The sequence below is a fragment of the Glandiceps talaboti genome, chromosome 2, assembly GCF_964340395.1.
Source record: "Glandiceps talaboti chromosome 2, keGlaTala1.1, whole genome shotgun sequence".
NCBI classification, from domain to species: Eukaryota; Metazoa; Hemichordata; class Enteropneusta; family Spengelidae; genus Glandiceps; species Glandiceps talaboti.
Window position 1 is genome coordinate 19,811,491 of NC_135550.1, and position 21,085 is coordinate 19,832,575.

The 21,085-nt window shown below is 32.6% G+C and overlaps 1 protein-coding gene across 5 annotated transcripts in view; it reads left to right on the forward strand.

Annotated features, from left to right (window-relative positions):
* The window catches only part of LOC144443456 (uncharacterized), a 143,807-nt gene that overhangs the window by 100,999 nt on the left and 21,723 nt on the right, over positions 1-21,085 (forward strand). For all 5 annotated transcript variants that reach the window (XM_078132947.1, XM_078132955.1, XM_078132970.1 and 2 more), the window contains 2 exons: positions 8,158-8,247; positions 13,771-13,960. In XM_078132947.1, the coding sequence (XP_077989073.1) occupies positions 8,158-8,247; positions 13,771-13,960 (280 nt within the window). The remainder of the gene's footprint in view (positions 1-8,157; positions 8,248-13,770; positions 13,961-21,085) is intronic.

Genomic DNA, 21,085 nt, shown 5'->3' on the forward strand with positions numbered 1-21,085 from the left:
TTCTGTATAATGAATAGTAGATATAATTATCCAGAACAATTTGTATAAATTTTCATGTAGAAAATTTGAGGTAAAAGAGAAGGTCTCTATAAACATAGTGAAATTATTTTAGGTGTTCTTTTCCAGATATCACATGCACTGAAATTTAGACTGGTAATGGAGAAAGTTAGCATAAATACACAGTGAAAGTACAGGTAAAAGGGGGAGAAAATATGTATAAATATACAGTGAAAGTATTTCAGTTTTTTTTTTTTGAAGATGATACATACACTAAACCTTAGACAGATGAAAGGAGAAAGCCAGTAAAAATATAGTGACATTATTTCTAGGTGTTTTATCTAGATGATACATGCCATCTCTGACAGTTGTGTTGGCTGTCTAATAGTCTAGATGCAGTAAATCTATGAAAAGTATGAGAAAGAGCTAGTATAAATGCTCAGTGAAACTATTTTTGGCGTGTTTTTTTTTCTGGATGTTTCATGCCTTGAATTTTAGATAGTTAAAAGAGAAAGTGAAACTATTTGATCCGTTTTTTCCTGGATACTACAAGTACTGAATCTTAGACACGTAAAGTAGAAAGTCGGTGAACTATTTTTGAGGTGTTTTTCCCCCTATGACTCTAAGTAATAAATCTTGGACGTCACCCAATGTAGGCTGATTCATCCCCACAGACAAGTGACTAAAGTCCAAATCAGAATGATGATTCAATGACATAGATTTGTCTTAATCCAGAGGGGTGTAAAAAGTCTGACTAGACATCAAACCAACTTCCTGTCATTGATTACAAATGCACAGATGTGTTAAAATGAGTAAAAAAACTCATTATTACTGACTGAGTCAAATCTCTCCTTTAAGCTAAGTAATTAGGTATTGTTAAATAGAACTGCCTATCAAGGACTTTAAAAAGTGAGTTCAAAGCTAGGACAAAGCTATGTGGGTTAAAACTTAACCTTGTGATCAAAATAATGACTAAACTGACAAACTGTAGTTCATTGCTTTAACAACACTGTAGGGTTTGTTTTCATTAACCAACCACTAATGAATAGAAATACCAAATTTTATCAAGTGTCAAAATTTGGAGTTTCATTTTAGAATACTTTCTCTAGACTTTCAGTGATTATAAAAAGAACCTGGTCAAATTTTGAAAGAGCAACTCTTGTTCATTTTTTCCAGTAAAAAGTATGGAAATTCACAGACAATTTTTTAAAAGTATGCGTTTTTATCTTTTCCATTTTGAGTTTCATTTTTTGCTTTCATTGACTTTCATCATTTAAAAAAAATGTACCTGATAATATTTTGAACGAGTGTTTCATTTCGTAATCAAATTTCTTGTAAAAGCTGGCCAAGGTACAAAACCGGTCAAAGAAAGAAGTCATTTTTGTATTCATTTACTGTTGATGGAAATACAAAGATGAATTTTAAAAAGCAATAGGTGAGTTTTTCACCTTCATTGTGTCAAATAGACAAACAATTTGATGAGAAGCATTCTAAATCAAACTCTTGAACTATAGGAACTTACATGTACATAATCAGAGGTTAAAAATAGTTGATACAAAAATCCCTGCGTCGTGACGTTATGATAGAAAAGTGAATTTTATAGCACTCCAAGGGTTTATCCATATTTTTCTGACTCCTATATGCATGCTAAACGTAGTGTCAGGGTGTCGTAATGAGAATGTCTTTGGGTTTTACTAATCAAACATACTGCATTCATCTTGCATTTCTTGGAATGAGTTATTCTTTTGATGTCTTCTCAGAATATTTTAACACACCATCATGCAAGTGGACATCAATTTGACATAAAACTGAAAACACGTTGAGCTATTATTCAAAGAAAAGAACGATGAACGGACATTAGATTTTCACTTGAGACAAAACTTTTTTTATTTCCCTACAGGTTCAATGTCTATATTTTATGCATAACCCTCTTATCCTGAATTCGTGAGCTAAAGTGAATCATTCTTTCCATTTCATTTATTTAAACTCTGAATGAAGTTCAAGCGATGGAGAAAACAGTGCCAGTGGTCATCTTTTCAAACTTGTAAATAATTTAGGTCCAGCCAATGAATCAGATGTAGCGTCGTGTTTTTAATATCAAGGGAATGATGGGTGCTAGCCTTAAGGCTATCGCATTCAACACACCAAGATAGAGGTAATTAAATCAAAACTAAGGAGAGACACGAACAGCTCAATCTCTGCAACTTTAACTCCCTGATCCAAAGAATTCTTAACTTTCGTCATCATCTTGTTGTGTAGTATGATACAATTTCCCGCCTTAAAACTTGTACATTTGACCACAGATAAAAAGGTTTTCATTTTGACTTGGTCAAGAGCGATTTTCAACTACTTGTTATGATTTTTAGGCAGATTTTTCAGTTCAATTTGTCTCTTTATTGTTGGCAAGAGAAATTTTTCAATGCATTTCTTAACCATTATTGGAACACAGATTCTGCACAGACAGAAAGCGACTCAAAATGATACACAACTATAGCATTTTATGTAGTATTTTTTGTGTGTTTCCTGTAAAAAAACTCATATTTTTGACAAGTTTGTAACAGTCTATTTCATTTTGTCCTGCATGGTGCTAAAGATGAGCACTTAATAACATTGAAATGTGAATTCAGTCAACTTATATTAAATCTGATCAAATTTTTAATTAAAAATTGATGTTGATGTGCTTCAATCTACCCGATGATTTGTACACACGAACATATTACGACTAAAATGAGGCAGTATCTAATCTGTGGTCGTATGTAACTTTTGGAATGATAGCATGTATGTAGTTTATATCACTTGGTATAAAATGTAGCATTTCATGACTACTTCAAAATTACTTTTGTATTAGTTCATAACAAGTCAGTTATAACTATTTTCATATGTTTCCATTATTGTACTCCTAAACTACCCTGTTTTTTTCCTATAACCAAATATAATTGTGGTGTTATTATTTAATTATAACTGTATGGTTGTATAACAACAGAGTAATGCGATTAACTACATACATGGTAATACAGGTCTTATTGCTCTCTTTGGCAAACACATTGACAAAATGCATGGCAAACTGTTCCTTCTGACTTCACATTAACAAAAGCTTAACAATTAGTTTCTTATAATGACTGTAGAATAGATTTATCATTTTGAGACTGAAGTATCAGTACATCAAATAGTATAAAATGAATTGTTAACCAAGGTGAGGCCTAAAAAAATTGTTTGGTTCTGGTTACCCGACCCCCACCTAGGTTTTCACTGCCGACTCTAAACTTTTTTTTACATATTCAGGGAAAAAATAAATAAAATTGCAAAAATTGTGAAGTCTTGTGAGAAGTAATGGATGCGGAAACTAACATCAACTTAAAAAGACTATATAAAACTGTTCTTCCAATCTGTAATGGCTGTGCATCTGATGGGAAGAAACCAATAACATAGAGACCATATGGAAAACAACAGAAAACATAACTACCTGAACTATAGACACTCACACATGAAAAAAAATCTACCTACCAAACATGTTCTAAAAATTTCCAGAATAAGACAGACTTTTCAGAATAAGACAGAGATATCATATTCCATTCAAAAAATGATGAAACATGTACAGAAATGTTTACGATGTGAATACTGCTATAAATTTTTCCAAGCTATATTTCCAAATTCATAAACTTAAAGCTTGGCAAAAATATTCAGATAGAAATAACACATCAAGAATTCTTTGTTTAATGCTTGAATTTACCACTTGTTACTGTAACATAGTTTCATTTATGTGTGTTGATGAGCGTCGATGTTTTGGACACGAGTTAAACATGAAAGAACAAATCCTATGGTTGCCATAGCAATTACGTATCAGTAGTTTATACAGTGGACATAATACCAGCTTGATTTATACTTGAAATGGTGGTGTGACTTATGTGAGTAGAAATCAGATCCCGATAGTGATCAACATTAGGAAGTACAGCAGTCAGGTGACGACTGACTTACAAGTCGGAATAAGAGCCCTGAACAAGTTAGAGTAAGGTGTAAATGACACGATTAGTTAAGTTGGCAGGTAGCTAAATCACTACATGATCCATCCTAATCAAATCTGAGTAAATAACGTGGTATTGCTGTCTTTTTACAAAGCCATCACTCAATCTATTGACAAAAACTCAATTGTCAGCCATGAAAAAGGTAGTAAGCAAAACACCAATTATCAATTGACCCCAGGAAAATAGTAATAAAGTCCAATGATTTGAATTCAGAATCAATCTTCATTGGCCAAAGGTCAGGTCTGATCCTAAAGTGCTACATTTTAATACAGTATTGAAAGCCAAAGTTAGAGATATGTTCCTTAACGCAGTACTTTAGTAAATACATGGAGTACTTTGGATAACTTTGTAAAGTACATAATCAAAAAGAACTATACTCCCAAATCACAACTATCTCACAATTCCTTTGTTTCTTATTATTGAGAGCCGATCAGATTTTAAACGGCTATGGCATTCTTACTAATTTAAACTGTTTTGTGTATGACTTAGACTATCAAGTGAACCAAGTCAGTGGTTTTTTAACAAAAAATAAACCAAGTCAGTGGTTTTTTAACAAAAATGAACCAAGTCAGTGGGGATTTTAACAAAAATGAACCAAGTCAGTGGGTTTTTAACAAAAATGAACCAAGTCAGTGGGTTTTTAACAAAAATGAACCAAGTCAGTGGGTTTTTAACAAAAATGAACCAAGTCATTGGGGGTTTTAACAAAAATGAACCAAATCAGTGGGGATTTTAACAAAAATGAACTAAGTCAGTGGGGTTTTTAATGAAAATGTACCAAGTCGGTGAGTTTTTTAACAAAACTTAACTAAGTCAATGTTTTTTTCCAAAATGAATCATCAGTAGGGCTTTTAACATGACAAAGTCAGTAATTAAACGTTTGACCAAGACTTGGCGTTTTTTTTTATCAAAATGAACAACGTCAGTGGTTTTTTCTTACCAAAATGATCTAAGTCTGTGGTTTTTTTATAACCAAAATGAACAGTCAGCTGTTTGTGAACCCAAATGAACCACTAATCACCTTGTAAGCCCCAAATTACTTTCTAAAAAATTGACTAATTCAGGTAAATTACGGGAGCTTTCCTCCTAAATAACACAGTGATGTTTGACTTAATGAAATAAACAGTGAGCCAAAACAAGCTTTAATGTCGGGTGATAGATAGTAACATTATACGATCACTGAGACATTATTTTGTCAGTTTGTATTTATTTACGGGATGATAGCCTTCTGTGGAATTGTGATTGATTCTAAATAAAACAACAGAACAATTTTTAAAAAAAACACCACAAAGATAATCTTACCAAAGAAAAGGAATGAATTATCAATTGAATTGTGTTGTCGTTGTCCAAGAAACTGTATCTGTCAATTCATTAAAATAGTGTATATGATACCAAAAATAATTTAGTCTATGTGTGATATACTGCTATCATTTTACAAACTATGAAAATATGAAATTCTAGGACTCTGTACCACCGCCATTCAAGACATTTCATAAACTGTCATTATAACAGAAACACATGGAAAAACAGGAATGTGACCACATTTAGAAACATTTTTCCACGTCATATATATATATGTGAAAAAAAATGACTTCATCTGTGATGTCATTGGTCAATAACACAGATTGTAGATTGACATTCCTGTACTTTGATTAGAGATAAACACAACCATTCGTTCAGCAGATGTAAAGTTGATGATTGCATGATAGTGTAGTAGGAGACAACACTAACTTGTTAGTATTAGGATTTCGTAACATCAAAATTATGACAATCATGTGTTAGTCAGGTTTCACTCATCGGTAACAATATCACAATACAAAAGTTTAGAGAAATACACTGAAATATAATTTTGAATTTCAACATGGAAGCAAAGAATTTTTTTTATTAAAACTGTTTAATATATTGAAAATTTTGTATTTTCAATACTATTATTAAATCAAAATATTTTTTTTTGATGTAACAAACCTGTTCTGTATTACCTCTAGATCAGGTCGGTACAAATTATTTTCTGATTTGGAAACTTTCCAGAATGTGAAATTTAGTCAAGTTAGTTTGGACTCAGTGGTAAACAACTCTGTAGTAGTTTCATTTTTCATTGTCAGGACATGTAGACTTGTATATGTGCAGACTTTGGCACTGACAAATTGGTGGTAACTCTCTAGATACATTTATGTCACTAATTGTAAAGCAAAAACGTTTGTGTATATATAGGAAGTGTTTGTACTGAGTTGTGATACAACATGTTTAAAATATGACTGTATGTGACGTGTTTATACGTGGTATATTTGTGATACAAAACGTTTAGAATAGACAGCATGATGAAGAGTTTGTATGTGGGATATTTGTGGTACAAAACATCTAGAATCGACTATATACATGAAGTGATTGTATGTAGTATACTTGTGGTACAAAAGTTATTGTACGGGATATATAATTATATATACAAAATGTCTATAGCAGACAGTGTATGCTTGATATATTTGTTTATGGTATACATTGTAGTTATGGTACAAAATGTCTGTAGAATAGACTGTATATACACGAAGTATTTTATACATGGTATAGTTGTGGTGCACACAGGTGTGTTAAGGCATGTGGAAACAAGCGGCATGTTTACACTCCATTGAGAACTGTACCAAGTCAACTGCCAACTTTAAAACCAACCAAGCAATGTCAAATTTCACATTTTCAACACAAGAATGCTTAGTCAATAGCAAATCCAATATGGCCAATCTCCAATGTTTTCATTCTGAAATAGTTCAAACGTCCAAAACCCATCTCATTGTCTCTGTTAGTTACGAGAGTAAAATGTCTGCATTCTCATGATTCTTAATTTTCTATCTATTTTATATGCCTGTAAATCTGGTGTCAATTCTGAATTAACAATTGATGATTGCTGGTGATTTGTTCGTCTCTTTCTGTTTACTCTACATGTTTCTTTCTGAATAATTTAGTGAATCATAAAACTTTAAATATCTGAGTATGGTATTTCAAGTCAAAATTTGATTGAAAATTATTTATAACTATAGATATTTATTTATTGATTTAATAAACATTCCACAAATATTGCAACCTGCATGTACATGCCGTACTAGGAATACTATACGTTTGGCAAGGAAATACTCAGAGAAAAACCCCTTCATTTTTCCACTAACTTTCAAAGTGTTACAGACTCAACAAGAAATGTTATTTTAAAACTTCATGCATTTTATATAAATATTTTCCTGTTAAATATTAAGGTAATGATAAATGATATTATGTATTATACATTGTAGTCATATATTTTCAGATATAGAATTATCAGTAGCATTAATAAATATAATGCAGTGATTTATTCATGTCATTACGGCAATATTATATGTTTATATATAAATATGACCATTACAATAATGAATATAAAAAAAAATAAGATTCAGAAAAGAAAGTTTGGGCAAAATATTCAGTGATTTATAAAAGTAAAACAATATTTGAAATATTTGCACAGTAGTTCACAACATAGTACATGACAACACAATCCTAGAGTACAACTTATAATGGAAAATTTCAAAGTATACTGAAGTATAAAGTATTGAAACTTGCAATAGCATTAACTGGAGTATTATTTTTTCAATCGGACAACCAACAAAATGTTTACTGAAAATTCTTGAAATACCAAAGATTAGCCATTGTTAATTAGAGGGCTATTTAAAAGAGTAGTGTAATAAGATGTGATTCATTGGGAGGTGCTGATTTTTAGGTGTGGACCCCAAAAAAACCCATTTGATTGCACCATACTATGTGTACTGCTACATAAATGTGTTTACCAACAGATGATTCAATACTGTGAAGGGTGTACAGTAGTATGAATAAGTTGTTATATTTTGCAAAAGTTCTAAAAAAAACTTTCACAGTTACAGCTAGTGCAGCTTTAATAATCAAACCCTTTTTGTACTCATTCACTACTGATAGTATACTAAAGTAGGTGTCATATTACTAGTTTCAACCAACACTATAATTTTAATATATTTTCCTCCTTTTCGTTGCATTTTAACTATTCTATTATATCTATGTTATACATTGTAAAATTTCTCAATTTGCCAATAACTTCTTTGTAGATAGATACAGGAGTTTTTCATATCTCTCTTTGTTCTTTTTGCAGTCACTGGATGGTTTCCTATTTGCCCTGACCAGTGATGGACGGTTCCTTTACATTTCAGAAACAGTGTCTATCTACTTGGGACTATCACAGGTAACGATTAATTGCATTGTAAATTTTTGCTGTCACATTTTTCTGTTCTCTTTTCTCCATATTTATTGTTTGTTGTCATGTCTCATGTAGTTGGTTTCTATGTCTTGTTAAATATTATCTTGAGTTGGTAAATATCCCTGTTGAAATGATGGTATTTGAAGTGCAAACATTTAATACTTAATCGTGACCGACACATTTGCAAGTACTTTTCCCGCTCAAAATTTCAGCACCAAATTTTTTTTTTGTCAATTTGATATGTGCTCATTAAAATATGTAAAGAATTGAAATCCATAATACAGAGAATGTTATCTTGTTCATAAAAAAGTATGCATATTAATATTTTTTGCAGCAAACACGAAAAAAAAGACAAAGCAACATGCACTGTAGAGTTACTTTCCGTAGTTAAATATTAAAAGTGAAAATTTTAAATTCAGCGTCTACATCCAAAATAAATTCAAATTAGTTTGATTTGTAAAGTCTCCAAAGACTATCGTAAAGAATTTATGAACTCCTAAATGGGAGGGTACTACACTCACATAAGATAAGAAATTCATTCAATCTTGATATGTTTATTAAATTTTAATCACTAAAGAAAAATAAAAACAAGTAAAAACCTCAGTTTCAAATGGTTGGAAGTTATCCTCAAGAATTCAAGATAATTATGCAGAAATCCAACTATTTTAGATTTTTGAAAATATAAATTTATGATTTAATCATACAATTTTGCTGGCTGTACATTGTTCTGGAAATAATCAAATATTAAGTTCAAATTGTATAGTTTCAATGTCCTTTTCAGCAACTAAAACTAGAAAAGAGTACTAAAAATGCTAAAAGTGAAAGCTGTGAATTGAGTCAGTGTGCCTTGATGAAACAGTGACACTAAGATCACCCGATATCGCTACTGTTGACTCTATTATTCCTACACTCCGATATTGTTGACTCAATAATTCTTTGCTAAATTGACCCAAGCTTCATATATCCAGAATAAATGGCTAATCCATGGCCTTGAGGCAGGAAGATCTTAAATTATGGCTTTAATATCTTCTAAAATGTTTCACTATTGACATGATAGGGGGGCAATCTACCTAAGGTGAAATGCTTCCATATGGGATGAATTTCATATCGGTTCTATATTTAAATAACGTAGTCGCCTGCAGGCTTCAACAGATTGTCATGTCACTTTCCTGCTGTATTGTGACTTTGCACGTAGGGAGGCTGCTGAAACAACGATTTTATTGTCACTTACGTCGACAGGCTGCTTGCCAACATAGTTTGACGTAAATATGGTAATGCAGTTTTTTGATGGCTAATTTTTGCATGTTGATAAGATCAAGCAAATTCACAAAATGTCGAACGATATTCCCCTTTGAATTGCTAATACTCTCGATGAACACAGATTGGATTAAAAACTTAATAATACACACTACTCAAAATAAGTGTTTTCTGACATAAATAACTTGTTCTTTTTATCCTCATTTTTCAATAATTTCTTTCAAGAAGTATTTACTTTTATAAGTTATTATTGAAAATGACAAAAAATTCTAAAATATCTAAAACTGAGCATAATTTTTTTCATAAAAATTAGTGATAAGAACATTGAGATAACATGTGTTACAGTTATAAAAAACCACTATATTTTTTGAAAATATCAAAATTATGCATAATTTATTTTGTAACAGTAACTTTTGAGAATATTCATATTCTATATCTAAAAGATCAGAAAACTCCCAAATTTTAGTAAAGTGTCCAAAATTATGTAATTTTTCTCTATAAATAACTTTTGAACTATTTATTTTCTAAATTGTACAATAAAATGGAATCCACACATTTTCAAAACATCGCTATATACTTCATTCTGTGAAATTTTTTTTCATTGTCCAAAATTTTGCCGTATGTTGCTTCTGTTTACAGCCATAACCAATAAGCATTGTTACCAAACCCAAATCCTTCTCATCAAAATCTGAAGTCCGTCTCAAAAACACTAAAAATAACAAATTTAGTTTTTGTAGTGTAAATTTTTCAATTGTGTATGCTGTAAAAGATTTATGATACTTAGTGAGCAGTCAGATGTCGGGTTTTTTTCCCGCCAGCGACAGTAGTGTATTTGGGAAGGGCATAGATTTATGGCATATAAGATGAAGACTTGACAAACAGCCTTGACATCCATTACTTGCTACATGACCACACACCCGTTAATCTACGCTGACAGAAATGTAAAGGTATAATTCCTGGGGACAGGCTAGGTGTAATTTTGCGTATCTCCAAAACATGTTATGTTATCTTTTGTTGGCCACACAAGAAAATCGTTAGCCTTTGTGCAGCTAATATACCTATCCATTCGACACTTTCAAAGCAGTCTTATAGGGGAATGATTGGGGCAATAAAAATAACACAGATGACTAAATTTGCCTTTTATGATTTTGTTTTGGCTGCTGAATTAGGTGACTTTTCTTGTATGGAAATGAACAAAATGGGCAAATTACAATGACTTCTAGCTAAAAAGTGTTGTGGAGTCTTTTTCATTTTGGCAACGGAGTTCTTTTTTCCAGAAATTGTGTGCTGACAAAAGAAATGTTAAATTGTGATTAGACATAAGTAAAATGTCAGCATTTGTGGCTACTTTCATGAGATTAAAGTCACAAAGAAGACAGGTGGAAAGAAAAAAAAACAGCCTTCCTGGGAGTCTTAAAGACTTTTTGCAACAACTTTCAAAGACATTTTAAAGGGAATGAGAAAGTATTGTCATTACTATACTTGCCTTATAAAGACTAATTCCTGTCAGTAGTACATCCCTAACAATGCTGACAAGACATCAGCTAATATTTGGGGATCTGTTTCCAATTTTTTTTTTTAAAACCTCTATTAGTAAAGATTTTCACTTGTAACTATGATAATGAGCCCGGTACATTTGTACACATTTGTACAAAACTAAGATTGATTTCAAAGAATTGTCTGTTACAATATCACGATATATGTAATTTCAAAAACCATATATTTCTCTGTTGAATAAAAAAAATTTATAGAGGTAGAAAAACAAGAAGAAAAGCAGATGAAATGGGAGTATAAGATTTAGGTGGTTGAATGACACAGCTGAGAATGGCAATTACGGTGTGTGCTATGATAGAGGGTAGCGACTTCTACTTACTACTGCTGGATGACTATATGATGATGTGACGTGAAGATACGCATAAAGTATCAAAAGATACAACGATAAAAACCCTGATAAAGATTCCCACTGAAAATAGACATCTAATAAATGGTTGGCAGGCTTGATAGATTACAGTTGTGAAGCCTCCCATGACAACTGATGGAAACATGTGGCCGGCACTACCATAATGGAGGTCGGGACCCACCACTTGTACTCTACAAATCTTGTGCTATGATAAATATGAAAATGATGGAGGTAGAGGTGGAACATAGACTTGGTGATAACACTGCACTAGATCAAAGAGAAAAAGGAATTAGCTAACTTTAATTACGGGTCAGAAGGTCAAAACACTAGAATTGTACTTAACTGGAGAAGGATAGCTGAGATTGATAGAAAAGAGTGGAAGTCAGCGACTGATAGGCAAGCAAACGTTACTCTACTTGTGCATTAAGATGTTTACAAGGAAGTCCTCAGGGTATAGGTCAAAGCACAGGGCAGCCCTAAGTGTCTCTCTATCTCACCGTGTCTGGACCAACCTTTACATAGCCAAACCATCCGGGAATAAGATCAAAAGCCACCGGCAGAGCTACGGGAAGTAGACCGATTGCCCTCTACCAGCTTTACTGACATTCTAGCTAAGATAAGTCGTTCCAATTACTTTAATTACATTAATTATGAGAACGATATTCCTCTTTGGAAATAATGACAACCTAAACTGGGACTGCCTAGTAATGAGTTGCAGAAGTTGTAAAAAAAAAAAAAAAAGATTTCAGTAGGAACTGGTCAAGTGGAAGCTAAACCATCAAGGAGACACTCACCGTGTCTTCTTTTAATTCCTTCCACTTTGTGTTGGTTGCAGATTTTTAATAAGATGAAAGCCCTTCAAATGCAAGGCCTTTTAAGGCAGAAGAGAAACGATATAGCGTAGTTTAATATAAGTACACACGTCGGAGGTGACGTAAAACTCAACATCAAGTACTTCACAACAGTCCAGTAATGTAATGTAATTCAGGATACACGTATACTACTATATTACATTTTCCAAGCAATTTCAACTCCAATTTCCTGAAAAGGTGGCAGAAAGTCACAGAATTTAGCAGGCTTGAAATTCTCTCTGTCAATCGAATGAAACACTTAGTAGGGAATAAACCAACAGGGATTGTGATGTGTACGACATACGTACATCCTGGAAAATGCCAAAAAAAAAAAAAAAAAATTAAAAATAAGAAGCAAAACAGAACAAAGCAAAATCCTTTGAGTCTAAATAGATGTATACGCGCTACGGTTGTGTACCACCACAGTTGATATATACTAAAAACAGATTACTGTTGAAAATCAATGAATCAATAGTCTTACATGTTTGCACATCTATTTCCAATTTTCATGCTTGGCTTCAGCAAAAATATCAATGAGAATTGATATACAGCAATCAAAGATGTGAAATGAAGCTGATTAGACATGGTCCATAGACACAGGTCTGACTTGTAACATGTATGGCTAACTAGTAATTGGCAAGATCAAAAGTTATGGCCGTTTAAACTCAATACCATTGATTCTTGTCTTTGACTTTATCTGCTGAATTTAGAAGTTGTAAAAAATGTGAGCATCAGTTAATTATAACTTGACATGTTTATGACACCCAGCTTCTTGCATTATGCTTTCTAGAGGTATAAATTTCACTTTAGTGAAATCAACATGGGCGATTTATTTCTCTCAATGTGCAGATCAACAGCTGGGTCATTCAGTTTAATTGAGGGAAATAAGATCATGAACCCTTGTTCGAAATGAACAAGGTGTACGTATGATGCACTGCTACTTCTCATTCATCACCACTTTGTTTCAACACAAAAGTAGAAATAAATAGGCTTTTTGTCACCTCAAGTTTTAAATAACCATGCATTGTATTTGTGTTGGGATTAAATGGTATATGTTTTCAAATTCAACAGTAGAATTTGCTTGCTCTTCTGAGTTTCTTACATGTTCTCATTAAAACAGTAATTGATGACCTCATAATTGGAATAGAATTTGATTGGTCAAAAGTTTCATTCTATTGTCTTGCCACTGACCAATCAGAGGTCAGTGATTGAAAAGTTTCTTTGTGCATTTATGACAGTACAGTAAATTGCAAAAGTATTTGTAAAAGTCAAATCAATGTAAAATATGATGACAGATTTACAGATGTTTCTTTTGTTGTTTGGACAAGTCAAAACAGTGTCAGTACATTGTCATGTGATAATTTTCCACAGAGCTATGTACTGTGATATCACAGACAAGTAAGAACTGAGGCTACTTACTTGTCTATGGTGATATGGACAAGACACTAGTCGTGATATATGATGTTAAGATTGTTTGTTTATTTGTTGTGACTTTGCTAGGTTGAACTGACAGGCAGTACTGTATTTGACTATGTACATCCTGGTGATCATGCAGAGTTAGCTGAGCAGCTAGGAATGAAACTTCCGCCTAAAGCCTCCTCCAGTACCAATACTGAAGCTACCAGTGGTAGTGGTAGTAGTAGTACAGCTAGTACACCTACAGTTTCTTCCCCACAGATGCCCCAGCAAGGTAAGACAAACACTAGGTGTATGTCGATCATTGTCATATATACTGGGAAGAAAGACCTCTACACTTTTATTTATCTATAACTTACAAAACACAGTGTATTATGTTTCGTGGTGTATACATGACATTAATGGTTCCATAATTGTTTTTAAAAAATTGATTTCAGTGTGTCAAATGAAAGTGGTGTGGTGTAGTGTGATGTGATGTGATGTGATGTGGTGTGGTGTGGTGTGGTGTGATGTGATGTGATGTGATGGTGTGTTTCAGTTTGGTTCGGTTTGGTGTAATGCAATGTAGTGTGGTGTGATGTGGTGTGGTGTAATGGTGTGGTGTGGTGTGATGTGATGTGGTGTAATGGTGTGGTGTGGTGTGGTTCGGTTTGGTTTGGTGTAATGCACTGTAGTGTGGTGTGCTGTGTGGTGTGGTGTGGTGTAATGGTGTGGTTTGATGTGATGTGGTGTAATGTGGTATGGTGTCGTGGTATAGAAAGATATACAACATCAAAAAATGCCACTACAACCTGAATCTAAGGGCTTGCAGTCGATCCTGATTACATAAATCATTGTTTCCAAAGTTTTCCCAAATATTCAGTCAAAATAGCACATCATAGTATCATATTTTACCAACTGAACTATAAATCCACTATAGACACAAAACCAAAAAGGTGATAATGACATAAAATTATGATTTTTTTTTTAACAAAGTAAATTAGAAAGAATAAATCATAAATAAACAGAAAATTATCAGTTACATGTTTTATTATTGATGTATGAAATATTTAACAAATCAGGTAACTTGTAAGTTGGTAGTAGAACAAGGGTATACAAAATGATGGTCATTTGCCACTGTCAATTCTCAGAACTCAGATGTATATAAAACTGAAGAAGACCTTCCATGTGGGAGTTGAAACATTTGATAATGAAGTCTTAACATAGACTAAAGGATTGACTTGTCGAGTTTTTTTTTATCAAACCCAATTTTACTCATCTCAAGTCCATGTCTCCTAATTGGTTCGTCAATTTGTAGTTAGAACTGATGAGTTCTTAGGTTATCGACATTTTCACCAGTAAAACATGTTTGGTAGTTGAGGCCAATCAAGGCAGAAATAATGTACAGGCTAATAGATGGGTTGTTATGTCCGTATCATAATGTCAAATTTGGAGGAGAGCAGTCTGTAATAATATATCCATAGAGATGTTGTTTAATGACATTTACCAGTACTCTATGGTAAAAAATTCAAAATGATGAATTTTTCAACGTCAAAACTCAATTGAAAAGCATATGATGATTTGTATGTACATGTCACTTAAATGTGTACAAAATTGTAAAAAAAATGGAAAGAATACAATGTCAGATTTAAATCTGAATTTTTAAAAAAACAACTTCATTATCTGTCTGAATTATTCCACCTCACAGTACTTGTATTTGCAGCATTCAAACCTCCAGTCAACTATATTGCACAGCAGTGTCCTAGGTGTATGAAGTTATAGACATGTCATGTGACAGTCATGTGACAAATGTACTTTTCATTCTTGTTTTTTGACTGCATAGTTATTGTGATAGATACATGAATCAGATCAGTACATGCAGTGTTTGTCATTAATTAGTCTGGAAAGTCACACTTGTCACAAAACTTTGAGACATGTCATGTGACAGTCATGTGACAAATGTACATTTCATTCTTGTTTTGATCGCATGCTCATTGTGATAAATACATGAATCAGTACATGCAGTGTTTGTCATTAATTAGTCTGGACAGTCACACTTGTCACCTTACATTCTACTAATCTAAGGAAGTGTCTTCATCGCCTACTACGGACACAAGCTCACTCAGCAAGTCAAGTAAAGCAAAATGTATTTCTTTTCAAATGTGAAATGACTGAACACCTAAGCTCCTAGTATTATGCAATACTTTGGGTTGTCACCTTGTGCAGTAAAAATTATAGATGTGAAGTGACTATATAGTTTACAGGACTGTCAGAAGAGAAAGCTGACATATAGATGTCCGTATATATAATTCCCTGATTATTGTAGCCAGCAAATAGCATCAGATAGTGAACAGTGTCTGTGAATGCAATATTATGTAGGAAAAAACATTGTAATCGAGAGCATAATGCATTTAGTATTTTGAATTTCTCTTCTAACTTCTTGGTAAATGTTGAAGATTGGTTTTATCATTCTAGCATTCTTGTATATTATACTTTGTTCGGCACCTTTTGCCGTTTTTGAATTATGATGGCCATTTATAATTTATTTTATTATTAATACTTTTATTAATTTGCATTTATTTCCACGTGTCTAATACATTTATATAGAGGAGAATTTATGCATGTATATGATTGTGTGTCTATGTCTATTTTTGACTACATATACATACATGTACATATTATGTATGTATGTATGTATGGGTGGCTGGATGGATGGATGGATGGATGGATGTATGTATGTATGTATGTATGTATGTATGTATGTATGTATGTATGTATGTAATATGGATGTGTGTCAGCATGTATACATATGTGTGTGCATAATGTATGTGTCACTGAATATATATGTCTCGAGTGTTTATACTGTATGTATGTATGTGTGTGTGTGTGTGTGTAAATACATATGTGTGCGTACATAAAACTAAAACAAATCTACATGTACTCGTAATTATGCTGATCCTGTCTGATTGTCCTAAAACATTAACGCTACAGCCTCTGAACTTTTCACGTTGTCATTAGTGAATGTTGATGATAGGGCTGGGTGATGAGAGACTGTGAAACAGACAGACTTTGTCTGATGAGGGTGTCACTTTCCATTGTATCAGTGTGTGATAGAGGTCTTAAATTAGTAACTACCCCCACTCGTAAAAATCAAAGACTTTTATACATGTGATCAAGCAAGCACAGAAAATGACAGGGAATGAATGCGATTAAAGCCAGCTAAGCCTCATTCCTCCCAAGTGATTCATTTATTTTCACTGTGTCTTGTATTGAAACCCATTTGTCAGTGTCATTCGTTGGCTTTGGCCCCTTCACTAGACATACAATTTGCAGTCATATATAGTTAACTGTACATGTACTGTAATAATGATTGTAGCATCGCAGAACACTTGACCCTTCACCTTTGCCACCGTTACATGCCTGTTGATCACTTTGCAAATTTCACCTACTACAGATGCATGTCAGGTTTTCATTGGTCAATGAATGCCTGGACATAGTAGATCTGAGTAATAAACCAATCACATCGTGTTTGATATCTTGCGGCATGATATACCTTTCTCAAACAAGAACTATTGTTTCAACTGCAATCCCAATGATTAACTTTGAAAAAAAATCGAGTTTTTGAGATGATATTGTAGTGTCTGTATACCAAATCTTAGAATCCCTACTGTTTTAATTTATCAGCTGTGACTAAGGTTCTATGACGATTATGTTTTCTATTGTAAGCATATGAACATCTAGACTTGTAAAATGTTGTGGTTTGTTTTTTTGTATTTCGTAAAGTGGATTGTAACTAAATGGAGACTGCATGCACACAAGTCCAAGATTTCTTTTAAAAATAAAGAGTTAAGTCTCACGAAAGACAAAAAACTTCTTCAACAAGTGACTACTAACATTGATTTTTTTTTTACCAATACCACAACAAAAGTTCTAAAAAAAATTCTGCAAAACTTAAATCTAAGCTTGTAAAATATACAAGAAGTCAATGCACTTATAGTTTTATTCAAATACCCATAACTAGTGTGATATCCTTAATATATATATATATATATTAATAACATTTGCCATCTTTCTCTTAAATCTTTTGAGAAGGGCAAGAAAATCCACATTATCTTTCAAAATATAATCATTTGTTGATTGTAAAGTTCTGTCATTACTCGGCTTATACATCAAGATAAATCTGTGGTTGTCGTGAATTTCTGACATTTTTTACTACATCGGTAAATTACTCATCACAAGAAGTCAAATAACGTGTACCGTATTTCCAGTGTGTCAACAGTGTAGTATTAGTTCTCATACTGACTCAAATATTTATGGCTTTTTTTGTGTGTGAGTTTTTCTTGTTTTATTTTCCCAATATGTCATCCCTAAATGTTCACAACCAGATAAACAGATGTTTGATACTAAATATTAACAAGAGACAGGTTATTTCAGTCAGAATAACAAAACAAACAGCTGATGTTTGGTGAAAATATAAATAGCAAAGCTGAGGTTGTTATAACCAAAGGATAGACCAAAGGAACTGCAAGAGACAATAGAAACATGGCAGGTTTTCCAAATAAGGCATCTTTATGAATATGTATGAGCTGAGATTTGGCAGTGAAACAGACAAGTTACACATGGGACAAGTGTTAGAAGCTGTGTAACTACATAGAGACTAGACTAGATGCATTTAGAAAGCCAAGATTTGCAATCCCACCAGTGTTAAAGTCATACAATCACAATATTCTACAAGTTCCTCAAGGTATTCTGTCCAAATCTATCTCAACTTGTGACTGCTTCTACAATCAATACGAAGATCATGATTACCATGGAGAAACTGACTATCAAACTGTGTTAGGTCGATATGGTCATGGTGTGACTTAATTTCTGGTAATGTGGTATATCACGTCATACCAAACATTTACAATTTACTCATCAGTAATATTATATATATATATATATATATATACAGCAAGTTCAAGTTTAAGATTTGCATGAAACTTTATAAAACATTAAAAACAAGAGCTTGTCTTATATGTAACAAAATTTTGATATTCACTTTTTTTGATACACACAAATATATGACTAAATTTCATAAAATTAACATAGCTAAATTATAAATATTTTATTTTCACTGAAAAAGTCTTGAAGTTTCATAAAATCATTCTGGAACAGGTTTTTTTTTTTTTATTAATGATAATATTCAAAATATCACTCCTGATGTAATGAATTTGTTATAAAAATTGTCGGTTGCTATAGGTTAGTTTCCTACACTGCTGTTCATGCATACAGATTCAAATATTTCATTCATAAAACAACAAAAGAAGTCTGTCGGTAAATTGTTATGCTGTACATTAAAGTGGGGCTAGGAAGGATTTACACATATACTTTAACAGTTAGAATGAGATGGATGGAAGTAAAAACTTGTCAAAAGTCATTTATAATTTTGCTGTTTAATTTTTTGACCAGTGAAGATGATTACACTAAATTACATGAAAATTTCAAATGAAAATTTCTACTTGCAGAGTCAAAACAAATTTTTTGGAAGTGACTTTCAAATTTTTGCTGATGTCTCCTGAGTATTGTCAGGGGTGCATGAAAACTGTTATTTGATATCTATGTATAAGCAAACATGCCTTGTTTTATACTTTCATTTTTCAAATTTTGTTTTCGATTTTGCAGTGTATATATATACATATATACTCTATAAACGCATTCAAATTTTTATCAGTTGAAAGAAAGGAATCTGCAGGCACTTGTGATTTTGACCACATCCATTCAGCAGCTGTTAGTGTTACTTTAAAAGTTGCGTGACATATTATACACACACATATATACACACTCACAGAGCCAGATATGTGAAATCCCAAGTTTACTGTATTAAGTATACATAATGTTTAATATGCTTACTAGGATAGGTAGCATGATATGATGTGAATTGTACGGGTCATCGGTGATCATTTTATAATTTACTTTCTATCAGACAGAAAAAGCTTTTAAAAGTTATCTATTCATAACTATAGCCTGACTCCAGTCATGTGCACCTTAACGGTGATGTCATCATCAAAAGATGAATAATTCTAAAAATTATGATCTAAAAAGAATCTTACTACCTGATCTGAATTCTGAAATATCATAACAGGAATAGGAATACTATAAATATTGTACAAATTTATAGATATTTCTGAAGAAAATGTATTGTTTTTTGGAGGAAAATATTTATAAAAAATTTCAGTATGGTATTAGTTGATGAGATATGACTTGTATATTAAAGCTACATGGAAAATTGCATTGTAGATGTCATTATGGGAAAACAATTTTTTTATTTTAACATCAATTTTGTACGGTGAATTTTGTTCTGGGCTGAACTGTATGTTGATGTTGCTATGGAAACACAATGAGTAAATTTAAGGTGTATGTTTAAACATAGACAGTCGACTGACAGAAGTTTTTCATTTCCTTCTTTGTTTTTACTGTTTCAATTCATACAGACTAAGTTTGGGTTTTTTTCAGTTTTGTTGATCTAAGTTTGGAACTGTAAAATTATGCAGGAATGTAGATAAGGGCCAGTATAGCCAGCAAAATCAACTGGCTACTTGACAATGTTTTGTTGGCTACTTTTTCAGGAATTTGTTTGATAATTCTTTCTTGCAACCAGTACACTTCCATCGGTAGAGACAGATTCATAGGTGTCATTCATAGATATTACTGCCTACTTTTCACATTTGATCGGTTACTTTTAAAATCAGCTACATTTCTGGTATGGTGCTCTTTTATACTTTTATGAAAGATAACTTTTAAACTGCTTCAGTACTGCTACAAAAAGAGACACGTGTACATCATGCTTCATGAAAACATTCAATTTTCCTTCCAAAATTCTGAGCTAGATTTTGAAATATAGTAAATAAAATATTTAGAAATATAACCAGTTTAATTTTAAGAATTGAGATCAAAAAGGATTTCACAGTCAAAGCACAAAATAAAAATGTTTGAGTTGACAGGCCGATAGACAAAATAAGGGAGAAGTGGTGTATAATAGATGCGAGCCCAGCTGGGACGTCCACTCTGCCTCACACTTCATTACGAGTGATAGGCTATAAACAGAACGCAAACAGCCATACCAAAGCCATATATTTTGAGTTAAGTAACGAAAACTTATTACAGAACAAGACCATCATGTGTAATATATTGTCCTTTTTACTGCTTACAGAATTATTAGTAATGATGAGAGACGCTTGTGGGATGCTGTTTGCTAGCATGCCTTAAGTAATGGAGACAGTACAAACTAACAAAGCATGAACGATGGCAACACCCATTAACCTTATAAAGAGCCCTTTTCTTATCGCTGATATTTCCAACTCTAACTGACAGAAAATAGCAGTCATTTCAGAAACGCATAAAAGATAGTCTTCTGATTATCTTTCCCTATAGTGTATGA